The sequence below is a fragment of the Vombatus ursinus genome, unplaced genomic scaffold, assembly GCF_900497805.2.
Source record: "Vombatus ursinus unplaced genomic scaffold, bare-nosed wombat genome assembly UNPS02014818.1, whole genome shotgun sequence".
Taxonomy (NCBI): Eukaryota; Metazoa; Chordata; class Mammalia; order Diprotodontia; family Vombatidae; genus Vombatus; species Vombatus ursinus.
The window spans coordinates 3,886,028-3,906,956 of NW_020954596.1; the positions used below are offsets into that span (position 1 = coordinate 3,886,028).

At 40.2% G+C, this 20,929-nt stretch overlaps 1 protein-coding gene across 1 annotated transcript in view; it reads right to left on the reverse strand.

Annotated features, from left to right (window-relative positions):
• The window catches only part of ATRN (attractin), a 236,299-nt gene that overhangs the window by 15,260 nt on the left and 200,110 nt on the right, over positions 1 to 20,929 (reverse strand). The window contains exon 27 of the mRNA XM_027836676.1: positions 10,078 to 10,185. Within this exon, the coding sequence (XP_027692477.1) occupies positions 10,078 to 10,185 (108 nt within the window). The remainder of the gene's footprint in view (positions 1 to 10,077; positions 10,186 to 20,929) is intronic.

Genomic DNA, 20,929 nt, shown 5'->3' on the forward strand with positions numbered 1-20,929 from the left:
ATTTGTGTGCATGCTCATGTACAGATTCAAGAAAGAGTTGGACAAAGGCATTATTTAAATGTTAAAATGATCCATCTGTCTTCAGCCTTCTGGCCTCAAACATAACAATGGGTATTTCAAACATCTGCCTATGTCCTATATTTGCTCATCAGCCTATGCCCACAGGCATCTACACTGACAGAAACGGATAAACCCGAGAGAAATGAAGTTAGGGCCAAGAGTGTTCCTTCATGTGGGTGGCACTTTCAGGAAGAGACAATGTCCTTGAAGGGCTCAGGACACTTACTTCCTGGCCAGGTGACCTCATCTCAGCCTAATCAGATGACCCTTTTCAATAATCCTATGTGATTCACTCTGAATATTTTTGTTATCCATGACCAAAACGGTGCTGTTTTTTCTTAACCAGATTTCTCTGTTGTAAGGACAGGGAAGGGGGGGAGGTATCTTAGGGAAGTGGCAGTGATGTACATATACACACACACACACACACACACACACACACACACACACACACACACAAAGTTGCCTCCATGCCATGAAGAGGCATCAGAGGAAGATGTTAAATGGAGGCATACTGTGAACGTGGTCTTACAAGTTTTTCATGTAGATGCGCTCTTTCCTATCAGACTATGACCTCCCTGACAGCAGGGGATGATAACACTTGTGTTATCTACTTCACAGGGATGTTGTGCGGAAAAAATACTTTACAAATCTTTAAAAGGGCCTCAAAAATCATTGATTTGACCTGTCCTTATATTGTAACAGGGTTCAAACACATGATCTCCATGTTCCCCTTCAATCCTGTGAGAACAAGTTGGTGATACCCTCTACATGAAGCCTGACCTGATTCTCCAAACTGTGTTGTCCTCTCCCATAAAATTTTATTGTGTTGTCATCCCCTGTAGAATGTAGGCTTTTGAGATAAGGGGCTGTTCTATTTTTGCATTTGTATCTCCAGACCTAGTAAGTTCTTTTATTTTTTTTATGGTAATTTTTATTTATCTTTTTGTTTTGAACATTTACTTTCACATGATTTTGAGTTCCAAATTTTCACCCCATCTCACCCCTCCCCCCACCCCAGGATGGCATGCATTCTGAATACCCCTTCCCCTAGTCTGCCTTCCCTTCTATCTCTCCCCCCCTTCTCTTAGCCCCTTCCCCTTCAATTTTCCTATAGGGCAGGATGTATTTCTGTACCCCATTTCTTGTATTTTTTATTTCCCAGTTGCATGTGAAAACATTTTTTTTTAAACATGTGTTTTTAAAACTTTGGGTTCCAAATTTTCTCCCTTCCTCCCTCCCCACCCACCCTCATTGATAAGGCAAGCAACTCAATATAGGTTATATATGTGCAGTTATGCAAAACACTTCCATAGGAGACATGCTGTGAAAAACTAATATTTCCCTTAATCTTATCCCCCCCATTTATTCTATTCTTTCTTTTGACCCTGACCCTCCTCAGAAGTACTTGCTTCTGATTACTCCCTTTCCCAGTCTGCCCTCCTCTCTCTCAACTCCCTACTCTCTTGTCCCTTTCTCCCCCTATTTTCCTGTAGGGTAAGACAGATTTCCACACCCAATTGAGTGTGTACGTTATTCCCTCCTTAAGTCAAATCCTATGAGAATAAGATTCACTCATTCTCTCTCACCTTCCCCCGTTTCTCCTCCACTGTAAGAGCCTTTTCTTTTCTGTTTTTTCTTTGTGAGATAATTTACCCCATTCTACCTCTCCCTTTCTCCTTCTCCTAGTATAATCCTCTCTCACCCCTTAATTATATTCTCTAGATATGACCGCTTCATTTTCAACTCACCTCATACCCTCTATCTATCTATCTATCTATCTATCTATATCTATATACACGTACATATAAGTTTTTCCCCTCCAACTACCCTAATACTGACAAAGGTTTCATGAGTTACAAATATCTTTCCATGCAGGAATGTAAACAGTTCAACCTTAATAAGTCTCTTATGATTTTCTCTTTCCTGTTTACCTCTTCATGTTCCACTTGAGTCTTGTATTTGAAAATCAAATTTTCTATTCAACTCTGGTCTTTTCATCAAGAATGCTTGAAAGTCCTCTATTTCACTGAATGACCATTTTTCCCCCTGCAGGACTATACTCAGTTTTGCTGGGTAGGTGATTCTTAGTTGTAATTCTATCTCCTTTGCCCTCCGGAATATTATATTCCATGTCCTGCGGCCCCTTAATGTAGAAGCTGCTAAATCTTGTGTTATCCTGATTGTGTTTCCACAATACTTGAATTGTTTCTTTCTGGCTGCTTGTCATATTTTCTCCTTGACTTGAACTCTGGCATTTGGCTATAATATTCCTAGGTGTTTTCCTTTGGGGATCTCTTTCAGGAGGTGATCGGTGGATTCTTTCAATTTCTATTTTGCCCTCTGGTTCTAAAATATCAGGGCAGTTTTCCTTGATCATTTCTTGAAAGATGATGTCTAGGCTCTTTTTTTGATCATGGCTTTCAGATAGTCCAATAATTTTTAAATTCTCTCTTCTGGATCTATTTTCCAGGTCAGTTGTTTTTCCCATAAGATATTTCACATTGTTTTCTAATTTTTCATTCTTTTGGATTTGTTTTACAGTGTCTTGATTTCTCATAAAGTCACTAGCTTCCAATTGCTCTATTCTAATTTTTAAGGAAGTATTTTCTTCAGTAAGCTTTTGGACTTCCTTTTCCATTTGGCCAATTTTGCTTTTTAGGGCATTCTTCTCCTCATTGGCTTTTTGGACCTCTTTTGCCATTTGGGTTAGGCTATTTTTTAAGGTGTTACTTTCTTCAGTATTTTTTGGGTCTCCTTTAGCAAGCTGTTGACTTGTTTTTCATGATTTTCTTGCATCACTCTCAGTTTTTCCTCTACTTCTCTTACTTGCTTCTCAAAATCCCTTTTGAGCTCTTCTAAGGCCTGGGACTGATTCATATTCTTCTTGGAGGCTTTGGATGTAGGAGCTTTGACTTTGTTGTCTTCTTCTGGTTGTATGTTTTGATCTTCTTTGTCACCAAAGTAAGATAATATAGTCTGACTCTTTTTGCGCTGCTTACTCATGATCCTGGCCAATTACTTGAGTTTTAAACTCTTCATTAAGGTAAAAGTCTGCTTCCAATGTGAAGAGTGTACTGTCCCAAGCTTCAGGGGTTTGTACAGCTGTTTTCAAATATACTTCTAGGGACCTGAAAATTTTCAGTTCTTCCAAGGTGCTATGATAAGGAGCGAGGTGTTTCCTCTCCACCGCCACAACAAGCTTCACCACACCAGCATTTCTCCTCGCCCCAGGACCACCCCTCAGAACTGTGATCCAGATCCAAGCACCAGTAAAGCAAGAGATTCCTGCCTCAGCACTGGCAAATAGATCCCTGTAATCCCCCTCTGATCAGCCACTTGATTCCCCCTCAATCTGTGGGCCAGAAGCTCAGGAAACAGCCACAGTCCCTGGGGGCCGCTGAGACCTAGCTCCTTCTCTCACTGCAGTCACATACTTTTCCCACTGACCTTCTAAGTTGTCTTAGGCATTCGTGGGTTAAAAAGTCTGGAAACTGCCACAGCTGCCTATAATTCAGTCCTCTGAGGCCTGTTCTAGGTTCGCTGCGGCCTGCGTGCCCACACCAAGCTGCGCTCCTCTCCCTGCTCGGTGAGATATATATTTCCAATCAACCACCCAGGCTGTCTTTGGCTGGAAATTTGTTTCACTCTGTCTTTCTGTGGGTTCTGCTGCTTTAGAATTTGTTTAGAGCCATTTTTATAGGTATTTGGAGGGGTTTGGGGGGAGAGCTCAAGCAAGTCACTGCTTTCCCTCCGCCATCTTGGTTTCGCCCCTGAACATTCTCCCAGACTGAGTAAGCTCTTAACAAATGATTGTTAAAATGTTTGACTTTAGGAGATCTTTTTAGGTTTCTAAAGGAAACCTTGTGCTGGCTAATTGATGGCTTGGAGTCTACAACTGAACTGTATAAAGCTTTCCAGAGGAGGTCTAGAATCAACAGAAAGCCTAAGGGAAGGCTAATCATGAGTTCTTCCATGTGTCTCTCTTGTGGGGGAGCCAGGGGAGGTGGGAAGGGCATCAACTTGGTCTCTACTGTACTTGGGACTTCTAAGTGACTGGTCTGTGAGTGACTGTCCAGGGTCTCCTTTCTCTGTATGCATGTTAAGTGCAGCCTCTGGTCCTTTGTTTTCCTGTTTTTCTTTTCAAACTTATGGCACCACAAATTTGAGCTTTTTGGCACCAATTCACAATCATAATGATGATAATACTTCCTGGGGTCCTAGAACAGACCACAGCACTTTAAGCTGCTAGTATCCAAAACTCCCTCTAAGACCAGAGCACCACGTTGTTAAAGTACTTTAAGCTTCACCAAGAACTTTCCTCAAAACAACTCCATGAGTTTATTTCACAGAAGAGGAAGCTAAGGCTTACAGGGGATGAGTGACTTGCTCTGTGCTACATAATGATCTCTGGACTCCAAATCCACTGTTTCCTAAACATAAAACACCGTTTCTTCTTTTCTTTTCTGTCTACACCCTACACCTGGGGCTGAAAGAAGTGGAATAGGTGAACTAGTTGAAAGAGGAGAACAATTTTGCAAGACATTTTGGGCATGGAGACCCACATCACACCAGAGAGGCCACTGTCTCTGGCTGCAGAAAATTGATCAATAGCACCCCCCTTGTGTTTCTTAAAACCTATGAAATGCCAATTGTGCAAAGGACAGAGACTTTGATGGCTGTTAGAGATGAACCTGCCTTTTAACTTTTAGGCTTAACCAGGTAGAATTGGGGGACACTAGGTTGTTTTGGTTTTAAACTATACAATCTCAGAAAAAGGTCTCCTGAAGAAACCTCTGAAAGTGGCATGCCCTGAGGTTGATCAGTGGAACAGATTAGGTATACAATATACAGAAGCAAATATACATGCAATCTAGTGTTTGACGAATCCAAAGATTTGAGCTACTAGGGCAAAAACTCACTATGTAACAAACTGTTGGGAAAACTGAAAGTAGTTTGGCAGAAACCAGGCATTTATTAACATCTTCTACCACGTATATAAGCTCAGAATGGGAGGAAGATATAAGCAGAAAGGTCAATTTCATAAGCAAATTAGTATCTATGGATAGGGGAAGAGTTTATGACCAAATGAGATAGAGAGGTTCGCAGGAAGGAAAATGGATAATTTTGAATACATAGAATTAAAGTTTTTTTGCACAAAATTAAAATAGATAAAATTAGAAGCAGGAAACTAGGGAAAAATCTTTGTAGCAATTTTCTCCGATAAAGGTTTCATTTCTAAAACATATAAGGAATTGAGTCAAAGTTACAAGAATAAGAGCCATTCCTCAATTGATAAATGGAGAGAGCATAAAAGTAGGCAGTTTTCAGAGGAAGAAATAAAAGGTATCAACAGCCCTATTTTAAAATGCTCTAAATAACTAATTAGATAAATGCAAATTAAAACAACTGTGAGATACCACTTCACATCCACTGGCTAAGATGACAAAAAAAAAATGACAAATGCTGGAGGGGATATGGAAAAATAGGTAAACTAATACACTATTGGTGGGGCTAAGAACTAGTCCAATGATTCTGGAAAGGAATTTGGAACTATGCCCAAAAGGTTATTAAACTGTGCATACCCTTTGACCCAGAAATAGTGCTAGTAGGTCTGTACCATAAGGAGATCAAAGAAAGAAGAAATGTACAAAATGTACAAAAATATTTATAGCAGCTCTTTTTGTGGTGGCAAAGAACTGAACATTGAGGGGATGTCCACCAACTGGGGAATGGTTGAACAAATTATGGTATATGAAGGTGACGGAACACTACTGTGTTGTAAGAAATGATGAAAGGAATGGTTTCAGAAAAACCTGGGAAAACTTGTATGAACTTGATGCAAAATGAAGAGAATAGAACCAGGAGAATAATCTACATAGTAAAAGCAATATTGTGAAGATAATCAACTGTGAAAGACTTAGTAACTCTGATCAACATACCAACCAATCACAGTTTTTAAAGGACTATGATGAAATATGCTATCCACCTCCAGATAGAGAACCGATGGCCTTAGAGTACAGACTGAATCATATTTTTTCTCTATTTTTCCCCCTAGAAGGTGGTTAATGCAGAAATTGTTTTGCATGATTATACATATTTGTAATAGGTTTTGTATTTCTTGCCTTCTCATTGGGTGGAGAAGGGGTGAGGAGGAGAGAGAATTTGGAACTGAAAAAAAAAAAAAAAAGGATAAAAAGTCTCTGCACTTTAAAAAAAATTAAATTAAATAAAAAATAAGAAAATGGTTTGCCCTGAATTCTCTTAAAGCTTAATAGAAAATAGGGCAAAGATAAGGCTTGACATTCCTTGATTATTATTATTATTTTTTTTTTTTTTTGCTTTTTGGTGAGGCAATCAGAGTTAAGTAACTTGCCCAGGGTCACACAGCTAGTAAGTGTCAAGTGTCTGAGGCCGCATTTGAATTCAGGTCCTCCTGACTCCAAGGCCAGAGCTCTATCCAATGCATCACCCAGCTGCCCCGCATTCCTTGATTATTTTTAGTTTGCTCACTCATTCCTTCCCCCTGCCCCGGGAAAGTATAGGCTGAGCTCAGGAGCTGCCTCCTAAAAGAAATCCAGAAAGCTCTGCTCCCACTTAGCGCATGGTCTAACTTATTCTTTGGGCAACTGGGCTGCTGTTTTTGTAATGAGGCCCCAGCTCTAGGCATGGGACAATATGAGCTGTGCTACTAATTTTAATGACTGGTAGAAAATGTTAACCCATTTAGGTAGGCATAGTAAAATGACTTATTGAATGGCTAAATACATCTTTATTTTCACTAGCCTCTAACTGAAGCTTAGCATCTCCTTTCCTTATGAATGTAGATAACAAAATATGATTCCAAGAAGGGGCTCATGGGCTTCCTCAGACTGCCAAAGGGGTCCAGGGCACAGAAAAGGTTAATTCTGTAGCCTCAGGGTAGAGGGGCCATGGTGTTTCTCTAACCTTGGAGAGGGGGATCTCAGGCTCAGACCAGAAGCAAAGAATGCAGGTAAAGCAGTTGCTTCAAATACGCAGAATCTTCTCCTTAGCTGACAAAGGTTGATGCCAGCAACTCTCTACATGGACTTCAACCAGAGGCAAGCCTGTAGCTATGCTGCCAAGGTCCAAAGCCAGGAAAACCCAACATATCATGCCCTTGATCACATCACATAGTGTCCACTGAAAGTTGGAAGTTCCCTGGCCAGAGCCACCCCTGTGATCCTTGAAGAATACAACATGTAATACCCAGAGAATGTAGTAATAGGACACCAGATAAGACAGGCCAGGACCATACAAGGCCACGACAATCCATCAGAAGTACACAGAGTCTGACCCTAACAAGAAGGTAGAGGAAGAGGGAGAATCTATCATCTCACATAAATGGGATGTAGAAATCTATCTAACTGTGGAAGGGGTGGGGAAAGTGGGTATCATGTAGACCTTACTTTCATCTAAGCTGGTTAAAGGAAGATGGAACACAGATATACACAGAGTCTGGGGTAGACATACATTTGTTTCAGTGGGAAAAAGGAGGAAACAGAGAGGTGAAAGGGAGGAATATGAGGGAGAGTAGATTTATGGAGAGATTAGTTATAAGCAAAACAAACCCTAAACTAAAAAAGTATCATGAAGAGGAGTTTAAAAGGAGAGAAAGAGTAAGAGCCTGTGATTAAGAGGGGCCAGGGAATAAAGAGGGGAAAAATATTAGACTAGTTTGGAGGGAAATATACAACCAAAGAACTGTAAACGTGAATGGGAAGAACACACCCACAAATAGAAGAGGGTAGTAGAACAGATTAGAAAAAAAGAATCCAACAATATGTTGTTTACAAGAAATGTGCCTGAAACATACTCACAAAGATTTAAAATAAGGGGCCTAGGGGGAAGGAGCAAGCAATTATTAAGCACGTATTATATGCCAGGCACTGTAATATTATCTGATTTGATCCTCACAACAATCCCGGAAATTAGATGCTACTGTTATTTCCATTTTACAGTTGAGGAAACTGAGGCAGACTGAAGTTAAGGGACTTGCATAGCTAGTGAGTGTCTGTGGATAGATTTGACCTCAGGTCCTCCTGAGTCCAGGGCCAGTGTTCTATCTACTGCTCCTCCAGCTGCCTCTAGGCATAATCTATTATGCCACAATTGAACTAAAAAAAAGGAGGTAGTAGCAATCATGATCTCAGATAAGGTAAAAGCAAAACAAGACTTAATTAAAGAGATGAACAGAGAAATTATTTTGAAAGGTACCATTAATAATGAATTAATTTCAATGCTTAACATATACGCCCTAAATCGTATAGTATATACATGCTTAAAGGAAAAGCTAAATGAGTTACAGGGAGAAATAAATAGTAGAAGTAGAGAGTAACATTATAATAGTGGGGGACCCCAATGTGCCCCTTTCAGAGATAGACAGAAATAACAAAAACTATGAATATTTGTTACAAGAGTTTCGTTTTTCTTTTTCTTTTCTTTACAGATTGAGGGGAGGGTGTTGTAAAAGAGAAATCAGATGTAATCATCTGAATTCTATAGAAAATGCCTCTCTTAATGTTCACCCAGGCCAGATCATAGAAATTTAAAATGTGTCTCTGTTGTTTGGTTGTTTTCTGTTGTGTCCAGCTCTCTATGACCTGTTTGGGATTTTCTTGGCAAAGATACCAGAGTGGCTTGCCATTTCCTTCTCCAGCTCATTTTATAGATGTTTCAGGAAACTGAGGCAAAACAGGGTTAAGTGACTTGCCCAGGGTCATACAGCCCAGTCAAGTCCAGATTATGTCTAGTGTAACCCATAACAAAGAATCCCTTCTGCAACAATCACAAAAAGCAGTCATTCAGTCCTTGCTCAAATACCTCCCCTGATGAGGAATCAACTAATCTCTCAAAGCAGCCCATGCTACTTTCTGACAGCTCTAAATTTTAGGCAATTTTTCCTCACATGGAGCTGAAATCTCCCTGTCAGGAACTTTTATTGTTCCTAGTTCTGTCCTGTGAGTTCAAACAGAGTAAGTCTAATCACTCCTCCCATGTGACAGACCTTCAAACACATGAAGACAATGATTACTTCTTGCCACAGTCTCCTCTGCATTCTCAGTTTTATGAACTAGTCTTTTCAGGGCCATCTCCAGCTGCTTTCCTATACTGTAACAATCAGGATTTGTAACATGTCTGGTCAGATCCATCTGAAAGACACTTTCGGAAACAATGGCAGCCGATGGTCATAAATTTCTCAAATCAATTTCTCCTACAATATGAATAAGGGATTAAATGCAACAGTCATTTGATGTGGGCCTTGAAAAGACTTGGCTGTGGTGTTTGGGGAGTAACATCTGCATGTTTACTAATTCAGTGGAAAACCTGCAAAGTGGTAGTGACACAGTTCTTGACAATATAGACCATGCCAGGTTTCTTGCTCACAAACCACTGATGTGTTAGTGCCTCCAAGTCTCAGCCCTTTTCCTTATGTATACTTATCTGAAGTACACAGCTTTTCCCAAACCTGTGCATCTCAAATAGAAGGATATCTCAACCTCCACTAAGTGAGAAGGAAGCATTATCATTTCCCCTTTATTTGTTTGTATACATCACTTTTCATAACCATTTTTGCTAGAAAATATTTATATCTTCATAGAAGACACTGCCAATTACTATTCTGCTGCTTTTCAGACCTCAAAAAACATGAACACGAACAGAAATGATTTCCATTAGCAGCACCCATAGCTATTTCCAGCCAAATGTTCTGCAGTATTAAAGTGCAGCCTTTCAGAATACAAGCAAGAAAAACAAACAAATGGTTTATTCTTTTAAAACTAATAGAACCCAAGACTTAACTGAACACTCTGAAGTAATGAAAATTAAGGCAAAACAAGACCTTACAGTTTCAGCATTTTAGCTTAGAGGAAAAGGAGAAAAAGAGGTTATTAGAATATTGAGACTCCCTGTCTTGGGCTTTCCCTAGACCTAGGGGAACAAGGCATCATGTAGATAAAGTACCCCAGGGTCCAACTCTCCAAGATACCCTCTCACCTTTATGCTTCCTCCAATAAGATCAGGTGGTTCTTCATCTGTTTCCAAGGCAACATTGATGGAGGCAAAGGGACGACTGGCCATCTGTTGCATCTCACGAAGAAGTTGCTAATAAATAAATAAACACAATGGTATGAATACTGTGCTCCAAGATTGGGGGCAAGGGACAGGGGTGGTGACACGGATAGGAGAGGAATAGGAGAGCCAATGAAAAGCAAATACATTTTATCCAATTATGGTGTAGGTTTAAAGACATGATTTAATGAATAATGTTTTAATCTGCTGGGTAAAAAGCTAATTGATGGTAGGAGGAAAAGTCTAAGCATGAAGTTATCCCCATCTTGATTATACAGGCTAAGAGAAAACACTGCTAACTCAGTAGTGGCTTTCCTCCTTGCCATAATAGTATCAAACCATATAGTGAGGGAAGGAATGAAAAAGTTGGAGGGAACTCTGTATAATGAGCTTGAACCACACTAACACAATGTTGGTGGAATTGTAAACCGCTCCGACTGTTCTGGAAAATAATTTGGAATTTCGTGAGAAAAATTACTTAACTGTTATATTCAATGATCTCATTACTAGGCATATACCCCAAGAAAGTCAAGAACGGAAAGAAAGGTCTCACATATACTAAAATTAGCAATTTTTGTGGTAGCGAAAAATAAAAAATAAAAATAAAGCAAGTACCTATAAATTTGGGAATAGTTGAACAAATTGTAACATGTGGATGTAATGGAATATTTGTTATGTTGAAAGAAATAGTGACTAATTAAGAAGTCAGAGAAACATGAGAAAGATGTGTTAATTGATGCAAAATGAAGAATGAACTAAGAGTATAATGTACACAGTGACTACAATAAGGTAAATAAAAACAACACTAAAATGCAGCTGAACTCAAGAACAGCTGATAAAACACATACTTCCCTCCTTCTGGTGGGGAGGGAGGCTAGAGGAAGACAAAGGATGTTAAAGGTTGAAATGCTGACCGATATGGTTGCTTTGTTTTGCTTAATTGTTTTTCCTTTGCTACAAAGGAGGGTTCTTGGGAGGGGGAAATGAATGTGATATAATACCTCGGCTCCCCTACCCCAAAGCTTCATCAATAAAACTTCTTAAAAAGGGAGATAGGGTAACAAAACAAAGATCCTGAGGGTTTATAGAATTCTGAGTGAGAAAAGACCTTAAGGATCATTTAAACTAAATGTTCAGAATGATGAGGAAAACAACATCTCTCCTCCATGACCCCTTCTCTCTACTCACTGAGCTATACCCACAGGGCGAAGGATCACATGCCACCATGCCCAGACTACTGAAGAATTCTTCTGGTTGGTCTCCCTGCCTCAAGTCTCTCTTCCCTCTAATCCATTGTCCACTCAGCTGCCACGGTGATCCTAAAATTTGGGTTTGACCATGATAGCCCCCTACTCAAACTCCAATGGCTTCCTATTACCTCCAGGATCAAATCCAAAAATGCTATGGTTTTAAAAGTTGTTCACAATCTGGCCCTTTCCTACTTTTTCAGTCTTCTTGTATTTTACTTCCCTCAATGTACTTTATGGCCCAGCACCATGGGCCTCCTCACTCTACGCCTAGTCCTTGGCCTAGAATGCTCTCCCTCATCAACCCTACCTCTTAGCTTCCCTCAAGACTCAACTCAAATCCTGCCTTCTGCTGGAGGTCTTTCTTAATCTTCCACTAACCACTCCATTGCTAGTTATCTTCCCTCTAAAATTGCCTTCCATTTACAGTGTATGTATCTTGAATGCATTTTTTTTTAAACATTTTGTCTCCCCCATTAGAATGTGAGCTCCTTGAGGGCAGGGACCATTTTTTTGCTTTCTTTGTATCTCCAGCTTTGAGCACAGTGACTGGCATACAGAATTTAATAAATATTTGTTGACTATTGACAAAATAAATATAGAATAATCAAACAATGGCGGCCAAGGGAACACTAGCAATTAAGAGAATCAGGAAAGCTCTCTTGTAAGAGGTCATACTGGAGATGAAGAGGGAATGAGGGAGTCTAAGAAGCAGGAGACACGTTATCATCAGGAAGGTCAGCTTGGCTGGAATTCGGCATATGTCCAGGGAAATAATGTATAATCTGCCCGCAAATCTAATTTAGAGCAGAATATGAAGGGTTTCAATGGCTAAATAGAAACATTTGTCTCCGAGGAAGAATAGACAGCCCCTGAAGCCTCTTGGGAAGGAAAGTGACATGGTCAGACCTGCACTTCAGGGAAATAAATTTGGCAACTGTGTGTTGAGGACGGACTAAAGAGGGAAGTCACTGCAAGTCGGCAGACCAATTAGGAAGCTGTTACAACAGTCCAAGTAAGAGGCGATAAAGGCATGAATTAGGGCACTTGTGTTAGGAGGAGACAGAGACACGGCATGGCATAGAAGCTGAACTGACAAAATTGCTTAGATACTGGAAGTGGAGGGGGTGTGAGAAAGAAGAGAGAGTAAAGGACAGGGGCAGCCGGGTGGCGCAGTGGATAGAGCTCTGGCCTTGAAGTCAGGAGGACCTGAGTTCAAATCCGGCCTCAGACCAAACACCTGACACTTACTAGCTGCGTGACCCTGGGCAAGTCACTTAACCCCGACTGCCTCACCAAAAAAAAGGCAAAAAAAAAAGTAAAGGACAATGCTTGAGATTACAAGAACACAGACAACAGAATAGGCAAGCTTGGAGGAAGGGCAGGTTTAGAATGGAACAAAAATCCTGCTTTGGACATATGAAGTTGAAAATGCTGATGAAACATCCAGGCAGGAGTTGTCTGGGAGGCAGTTTGTAATGTGGAACTGGAGTTCAGAAGATATATTAGTGATGCCTAACACTGGATCTGGCCCTTAATAAATGCTTGTCGAATTGAATTGTTGAATATAGAGATGTGGGAGTCGCCTAGAGTGAACAGCTAACGCTTGAACTCTGGGGAGCTGATGAGATCAACAAAGGATGGAATATAAAGAGAGGAGGTTCTAAATAGATCCCAGAGAGATACTCATGCTTTGGGTGTGGGAGATAAGATGAAAACCAAAGAAGAATGAGAAGGGAAAAAAAAAATGAGTAAACAGCATCACATGAGCCAACTATCCAGCTGCAAGGAGTGGTCAGCAATGTCAAAAGCTGCAGAGAGGTCAAGGAGGATAAGGAAGACTGAGAAAAGGCGATCAGATCCATCAGTTTAGAGCTCAATGGTACCCATGGGAGCACAATTTCAGAGTGAAGGTGTCTAGCAGCCTGTTTGTAAGGGGACAAAGTAGAGGCAGAATAACGGACAGCTTTTTCTAAGAGCTTGGCATTGAAAGGGAAGAGAAACAGAGGCCATTAACTTGAGTGAATGGCACTATAATGATAAGGTGTTTGTTTGCAAACAGGACCATAGACCTAGATGCAAAGGGCCCTTAGACATTAACTAATCCAACACCTTCATTTTATAGATAGGAAACTCAGGCTGAGGGTTACACAGGTACCAATCTGCAAGGGTGGGATTTGAACCCAGCTCCTCTGAGTCCAGAGACTCTGCCCTTTCCACTGTATCGCACAGTTTCTACCAAGATTAATGTGTGTACACAGGAATGCATGCAAACTAGATTGGAGGAAAGAGGAGTGGAGAAAGGAAGATTTGTTAGGAAGACTTTACTGCACTGATGAGGTAATGAGGGCCTGGTGGTGACAGTAGGAAAGGGTAGGAAGGGATGAATTCAAGAAACATTTTAAAAGAAAATGGAGGGGGCAGCTACAGCTAGTTGAACTAGGTGGAGTGATTGTCCAATGTCACACAGATGCAAGTACTGAAGCCAGTTTTCCAGTTTTCAAATGCAATGCTCTATTATATCACAGTGAGTCTGTGACAAAGGGAGACAGACAATGGTGTTTGTTACACCACCTCTACCATGAAATATTCTCACATATATACCTATCCAACACTCTCTTAGAAAATAAAAGTGAAGTTTCAACAATGTTCCTGTTGGGCAATTCTATGTCCAGATATGCACATGGAAAATGGAACACAAGGTCACTTAGTATGGGTGTGCAATAATGGTCTAGGGTGCCAGGTCACGGATGATGGATACAGATACGAGCTTATTTAAAAAAATAAGAACCATTCTACTGTATTTTATAATCATCGGCAAAAATGAAACAATAAAAAAGACATAAAAGGTGCATACATAAAAGGCAGCACAATTGGAAGACACTGAATATAGATGACATGTCAAAATCAGGAACAAGATGGAAATTCATGTAAATAAAAACCTAGCCAGATTTCTGTCTATCAAAGGCAACAGAATGAACAAATGTCCATGTTGGGATACAAAAGTTTCCTTTGGTCTTAAGTGCAATCCAAAGTGTTTATCCTCTAATGGAGAGATAACTGATAACCACTGACATTTGTTGTTAGGTTACTATATGTCCCAACTCAGCACTAAGGCACTGCCTGGTATTTATTCCTTAGCCACAAAGTAACTCACCAAGTAGCATCTTGTTTTAGAAACCAAAACAGAAGTTGTCAATGAAATTTCAAGCTTTTACAATTAAAACAAAATTGGGAAAGAATAATCATTGAGGCCCTATATACCCCTGGTTGTAAGTGAAGCTTTCTTATAAAAGTGGGAAGGAGAGAGAAAAACAGAAACAAAGAAAGTCTATCATTTATCCTTACATACAGAGACCTGATGAATTGAGTTTAATGCTTGCTCAGCGGAGAGAATGCTGCAACCTCCAGAGGAAGAGGGGAAGGAGAGATCTCTCAGTGGAGGGCCAGGGCAGGGCAGACATATGTGAAAGTACAATAGAATGGATAGAGCACTGGCCCTGGAGTCAGGAGGACCTGAGTTCAAATCCGGCCTCAGACACATAACCCTTACTGTGTGACTCTGGGCAAGTCACTTAGCACACACACACACAAAAAAAGTAAAATTGAAGTGTCAGCCATCAGTGGGAGCTAGTTTCTTTTCCCCAGTAATTCACCTTCTTGAGAGAGATGGACATTTCTCCCTTGCCTCTAGTCAGTTCCACAGGCTTCAGCCATGAAGTGAACTTAATATCCAGTAATGTTGATGTTCAGCATGGCCCCATGGAACCTTCAGTGTCTACTACAACAGCTCAGGGAGGGTTCATTGGGAAGGGTGTTTTCTAGGTCTTGCTATAAGGTAAGGGTCAGTTCTGCACCTGTGCCTACTTCTCTCCTGTGCTGCACTGGAATGAGCCTAGGACTCTTTCAAAGACTTAGCTAAGTCTAGTCCTGGTTCTCCCACTGACTCCCACTCTCACTGTTCTTGCTTTTCCTGTATCTCAGCTTACCCATGCAAAATGGAATAGTCTAAATATATTTCTAAGGTCTGTTCCAGCTCTGACATTTTGTGATTCCACAAAGAAAAATCTTTAATACTAGCAAGTACTCATTACACTAATAACAGTGAAAGGGGAGAGATAATTAAAGAAACAGATGGCCCAGAGGCCTTGTGAAAAAACACACGGGGTGGGGGGTGGGTTGGAGGGGAGGGGGAGCTAGGTGGTGCAGTGGATAGAGCACCAGCCCTGGAGTCAGAAAGATCTGAGTACAAATCTGACCTTAGACACTTGACACTTACTAGCTGTGTGACCCTGGGCAAGTCATTTAACCCCACTGCCTAGCCAAAAAAACAAAAAACAATTATAACATCATTAATATAGCGCTTTAAGGTTTGCAAAATGCTTTACATATATTGAATGAGGCAGCTAGGTGGTGAAGTGGATAGAGCACCAGCCCTAGAGTCTAAGTTCAAATCTGGCCTCAGACACAGAACACTCACTAGCTGTGTGACTCTGGGCAAGTCACTTAACCCCAATTGCCTCACCAAAAAAACAAACAAACACCAAAACCCCACACACAGGCATGTAAGAGGGCACCCACAAATCTGCAAACACCTACAAAGAGAAGCCCAAGGAATGTTAATGAATATACAATACCAATTACTAAGCTATTCACTAGTAAATTCCTGCTGCTGTACAGACTCTTATAAAGAAAATTGTTTTATAAAAGTCTTAATTTATGAGAACCAGAGGTCAGCAACCTTGTCTAGTCTTTTGACTTTACTCCTTTACTGCTGCTATTCTAAGAAGCTTTTCACTATTAACAAAAGTCAAATTTCCCCTGGCATTATGTCTCTGCCACCAGTGGCTGTAACTTCTACTCTCCAGCATCAGTTTCTACATAGCAACTACTTCAACTCAGATTTTATGGATGGAAGAAACATAAAGACACATAAAATTCATGTTACAGATGGGAAAATTGGGGCCAAAGGAAGGCAATGACTTGTCTGAGGTTATACAGATATTGATAAGAGGCAGTGTGGTAGAATAGAAAGAAGGATTTGAATCCCACCCACCTTTCTCATGGAATTCTGGCCAAGTTACCTAACCCTTGTATGGGCCTCAGTTTCTTCTATCTTTTGTTGTTGTTGTTGAGTTATTTCAGTTGTGTCTGACTCTCTATGACCCCATTTGGGGTTTTCTTGACAAAGATATCGGAGTGGTTTTCCATTTCTTTTTCCAGCTCATTTTACAGATATGGAAACTGAGGCAAACAGGGTTAAATGACTTGTCCATGGTCACACAGCTAGTAAATGTCTAAGTCTGGATTTGAACTCAGGTTCTCTTGACTCCAGGGCCAACACTCTATCTACTGTGCCATCTAGCTGATCATTTCTTCTATCTATAAAATGGGAATAACACATATACTACTTAATCTCACATTGCTGTTGTGAGGAAGGCATTTTGCAAGCCTCAAGGACTTATATGGGAGGAATTATTTATAGTAAGTAGTAAAGCTAAGATTCAAATTTCAGGTCTTCTAATTCCTCACTCAGCACTCTTTTCATTATATGACCCCACCTACTCAGATTGTTGCTCATTCTTCATTCTAGGAGAGGACCAAAGACATTATGAGGATGATGTCTTGACTTCTGAGTGAACTGGATTTAAGTGAGGCAGAGCTGCACAGTCATCAGCCTCACTCTCTCTTCCAAAGTCATCAGAGTCCAGTGGCAAGCCATAAGTCAAGACAGCTGGCAATGGCCTAGCACCCTGCCTACTCAATTCCTCTAGCTAGCCCCTAACAAGATACAGATATCCTGAAAAAGTTCTCTTCTGGGCATTAGGAACACTGCTCTCTCTTGGTTCTCCTTTTACTTATCTGACTACTTCTCTGTCTTCTTTGCTGGATGATTAGCTGTATCACACACCCTAACAGTGGGTGTACCCCAAAGCTCCATCCTGGGTTCTCTTCTATACAGTCTCTCCCAGTGATTTCTTCAGCTCCCATGAGTTTAATAATCATCTCTACAGCAATGCCATCCAGAGCAATATATATCTGGTCAAACTTGCCTCCTTGCTCTTTCTGAACTTTTGCTCTGGTCACCTCCTATATCTAGAATTCACCCCTGCCCCCAACCCTGCTCAGAACCCCATGTTTCCCTGAAACAGCTGGAATACCAGCTCCTCTAGGAAGCCTTCTTTGATGTCTTCAGGCAGTCATATTTCCCCTCCCAATTTGCTTAGTCTTTATTTTGTATACAATTCTATGTTGTCTCTCTGACAAAATGTAAGCTCTGTTCTTTGTCTTTGTATCTTTGTGCCTGGGACATGGCAGGAGCTTAATAGAAGCTGTCTGATTGATTGGGCTTGGGCCATCTGGTGTGGGTACTATGCATGCACCTTTCTCCCCCCCTCCCGCCCCACCCCGACTGTCACAAGAGCTTAGAGAAAATGCATTTGAATCCTACTGCTGCTCTCTCCTCTGCCAGGGAAGGGCTGAGGCTTACCACTAGTCTTTAGCTGGGAAAACTCCCCTTAGGCAGCAGTCAAATAGAATCAGTCTCAGAAGAGCTATAATCAATTGCTGTTTCAACTTTTTCCCCCTAGAAAGTCCCTAGAGAAACTTACAGAACATTCACAGAGGTCCCCCAAGTGATACACTAATTCCCATTAGTGATAATTCCCCTTCCCTCAAAGTAAAACTAAGTTATCATAGTAAGTAAAATTACGTACAACACTTTGCCAATTACTGAGAAATGGAAATTTCAGTAGGAAATTAAATATGAGAAAAGGTCTAAAAGGTCAGGGAAAAGAGAACTATGCCTGCTTCAGGAAGCTGTCTGCTCTTCAGGGGTACATAGCACCACTCCAGGAGGACTGGAAGGACACTGGGATCTAAATTCTAAGATCATGATGCAAGTGATGGATTCTGATTGCAAATGTCTTTGCAAATCTAACAGCACATTAGTTCCAGAAGGCCTTGAATAAAAAGTATGGCTCCACAGATAACAGAGCAAGTAAACTCTATCTTCTTCTGAACCAAAGCATTAAATAGAAATTAGTCTTTCCTGAAGCTGGCTTTGGATGAAACCCATAAGATGGATGTAAAATTAAAAAGTAAGATAAAGTTGACAGTAAAGAGTAAGCACACACAGTGTGTTATGTGGGGTGGGGATGGAGAGAAGAATTACCATTTCAGTAACCATTCTCCTGTGTACCATGCAATATGAATGCATCCTAGTACTACTAAACAGGAAAAATCTGGACCCTGGAAATGCAGCTGCAGAAGGAAACAGGGAGAAACTAGGTACTCTAAGTCTGACTCACCTGTTCTGTCCTAAATAGAACCCCTCCTTCTACTGCGTCTCTCACTCTTCTGTCTTTTATTTATCCTCCCATCTTCCTCCTCCTCATTCCATCGTACAAATACCCCTTCTATCCACCTCACCTCATTCCAGCATACATAACACTTCTATGTTCATCTCTTTATTCCATTCCATTCCACCTGTATCTTTACTCCTTCTTGTCTACTGCAGTAAGCTACTTGAGGTCAGAGACTGTTGTAGCCTTTCTTTCTGTTCTCTGCACAGAGCCAAATTGGCAGCAAATACATAAATGTCTGTCAACTGATTTGCTGACTGTCCTTCACAACATCTCCTTTCACTTTCCCTCTTCTTTCTATCCTATACAAAATCTCTCCTGCTACCCTGTCCTCAATTCTATTATACAAAAAAAAAATCTTTCTTAGAATCCTTTCCCTTTAGTTCTATATAATATATTTCAATTAAATTTAGCAAATATTATTGGATGTGATGTCATGTGCTAGGTACTTTTTTTTTTTTTTACCATTATTCACCTAATATTTAATGAATGCCTACTAAATACAAGGCATTGTGGGGAACACAAAGATAAAGAAAACACTGTCTCTGCTGTTAAGGAGCTTATGGTATAGCAGAAGAGATGACTAGTACAATGATAATAATATAATGTGATAAGTGTTATCAGAAAGATGGCTCTGGGGCTTTAAAGGATGAATAAGTGAGAGGACAGTAAAGTGAACAAAAGGGTAATCAAGAAGAGGCTTGGGAGTTAGGGGATGGAGAGGAGTAGAAAAAGATGAAGAGGCTTTGTGTATGGTCCCAGAAACAGAGAAAGTCTTCTGTCTGAGGAGGAACTTAGCTATGTAAAGAGAGAGACTCACCATCAGTAAGCTAACTATTGGGTGATGAATCCTTTGTTATTACAAGCCAAGAGACGAAGAAAAAAAAATTTTTTAAGGGCACTCAATCCTATGGGGCTCTCTAATATTTCTATAGTGGTAGGGGAAAGGGCAAAAAGTGCTAAGGATCAAACAGTTTTCAGACTATCTATAACTTAACTATAGGTACTCCAAATACAAGATTTAGTCCAATGACCAAGGGACTGAAATACTACTAGAAGAACTAAACTGTATGAAATTCTCTTGATAAACAAAAAGAAAAAAGGAAGGTACAACTATATGAAACAAGGACTCATGGATTCTCCTTGGAGGGGAAACAAAAGAACTGTAATCAAAGAAATCAGGAAACAGTTACACGGAACATGTGGTAATTCTGTCTTGGAGTGCTCATGACAAGCATAAGCAAAAGAACTACCATGAAGACAACTGAAGCTCGTGAAGCAAGAGCATGGAGAAAAATTTTACAAAAAACTTGACAAGATTCTCTAAATCAAGTCAATATATATTTTGATATGAGTTATCTTCAATTCAAAGGCAAGGATGATGGTGAAAAGTCAGTTGGAAAATGTGGATCAGGATTGAGAAATAAGACTTGTAAACTACTCCAAAGACTCATACCTACATGTCACGAATACTTTATTTCAGAAAAAAGTCAGAAAATGCTATGATGTGATATGTAACAAACACATCATAAAAAATGAAACTGGCCATATCCTAATGGACAGGAAATGACTGGTTCCTGATGTGGCAATCAAAAGAATCAGCTGAGTGTAGTACACTGACCCAAAAGAACAAAGATAAAAATCAAGATAAAACTGGAAGAAAGAATAAACGAGAAGGTGACAATGCAAACAAGGGGACAAGCTAAAACTTGACTTCTTCACATGAGCTGTCATTGCTGGAATAAAAGTGGGTACTAGAAAAAAGCAGATAACGAATCTGATCATCATCAGTTTTCTGTAAAAGTCCCAGTTTTATTCTCTTCAAACATTTCATCAAGGATATGGGTGAAGTTTGTGAAGGCTAAAGAGTGGTATAAAACTAGGAGTCACAGTTCCTACTGACAGAAACAGGTTCCAATATACTCACAATGAATTCCCCATAAAATACAATTCCTCCAAGTAAATGAACAAACCAGCATAAAAGAGGAATTGTGATAGTGCATAAAACCTAAACTTTCATAGTAAACTATTTGCTAAAAGAGAAAGAACAGATGTGAGCTTGACAAGTTAGTCCCAATATTACCAATGCCTTTTATCTGAGCTTTGTTGCTTAACCACGTGTTGACCTTTAGCTTTCTTCATTTTGCATTGCTTTAGAAAGAGTAA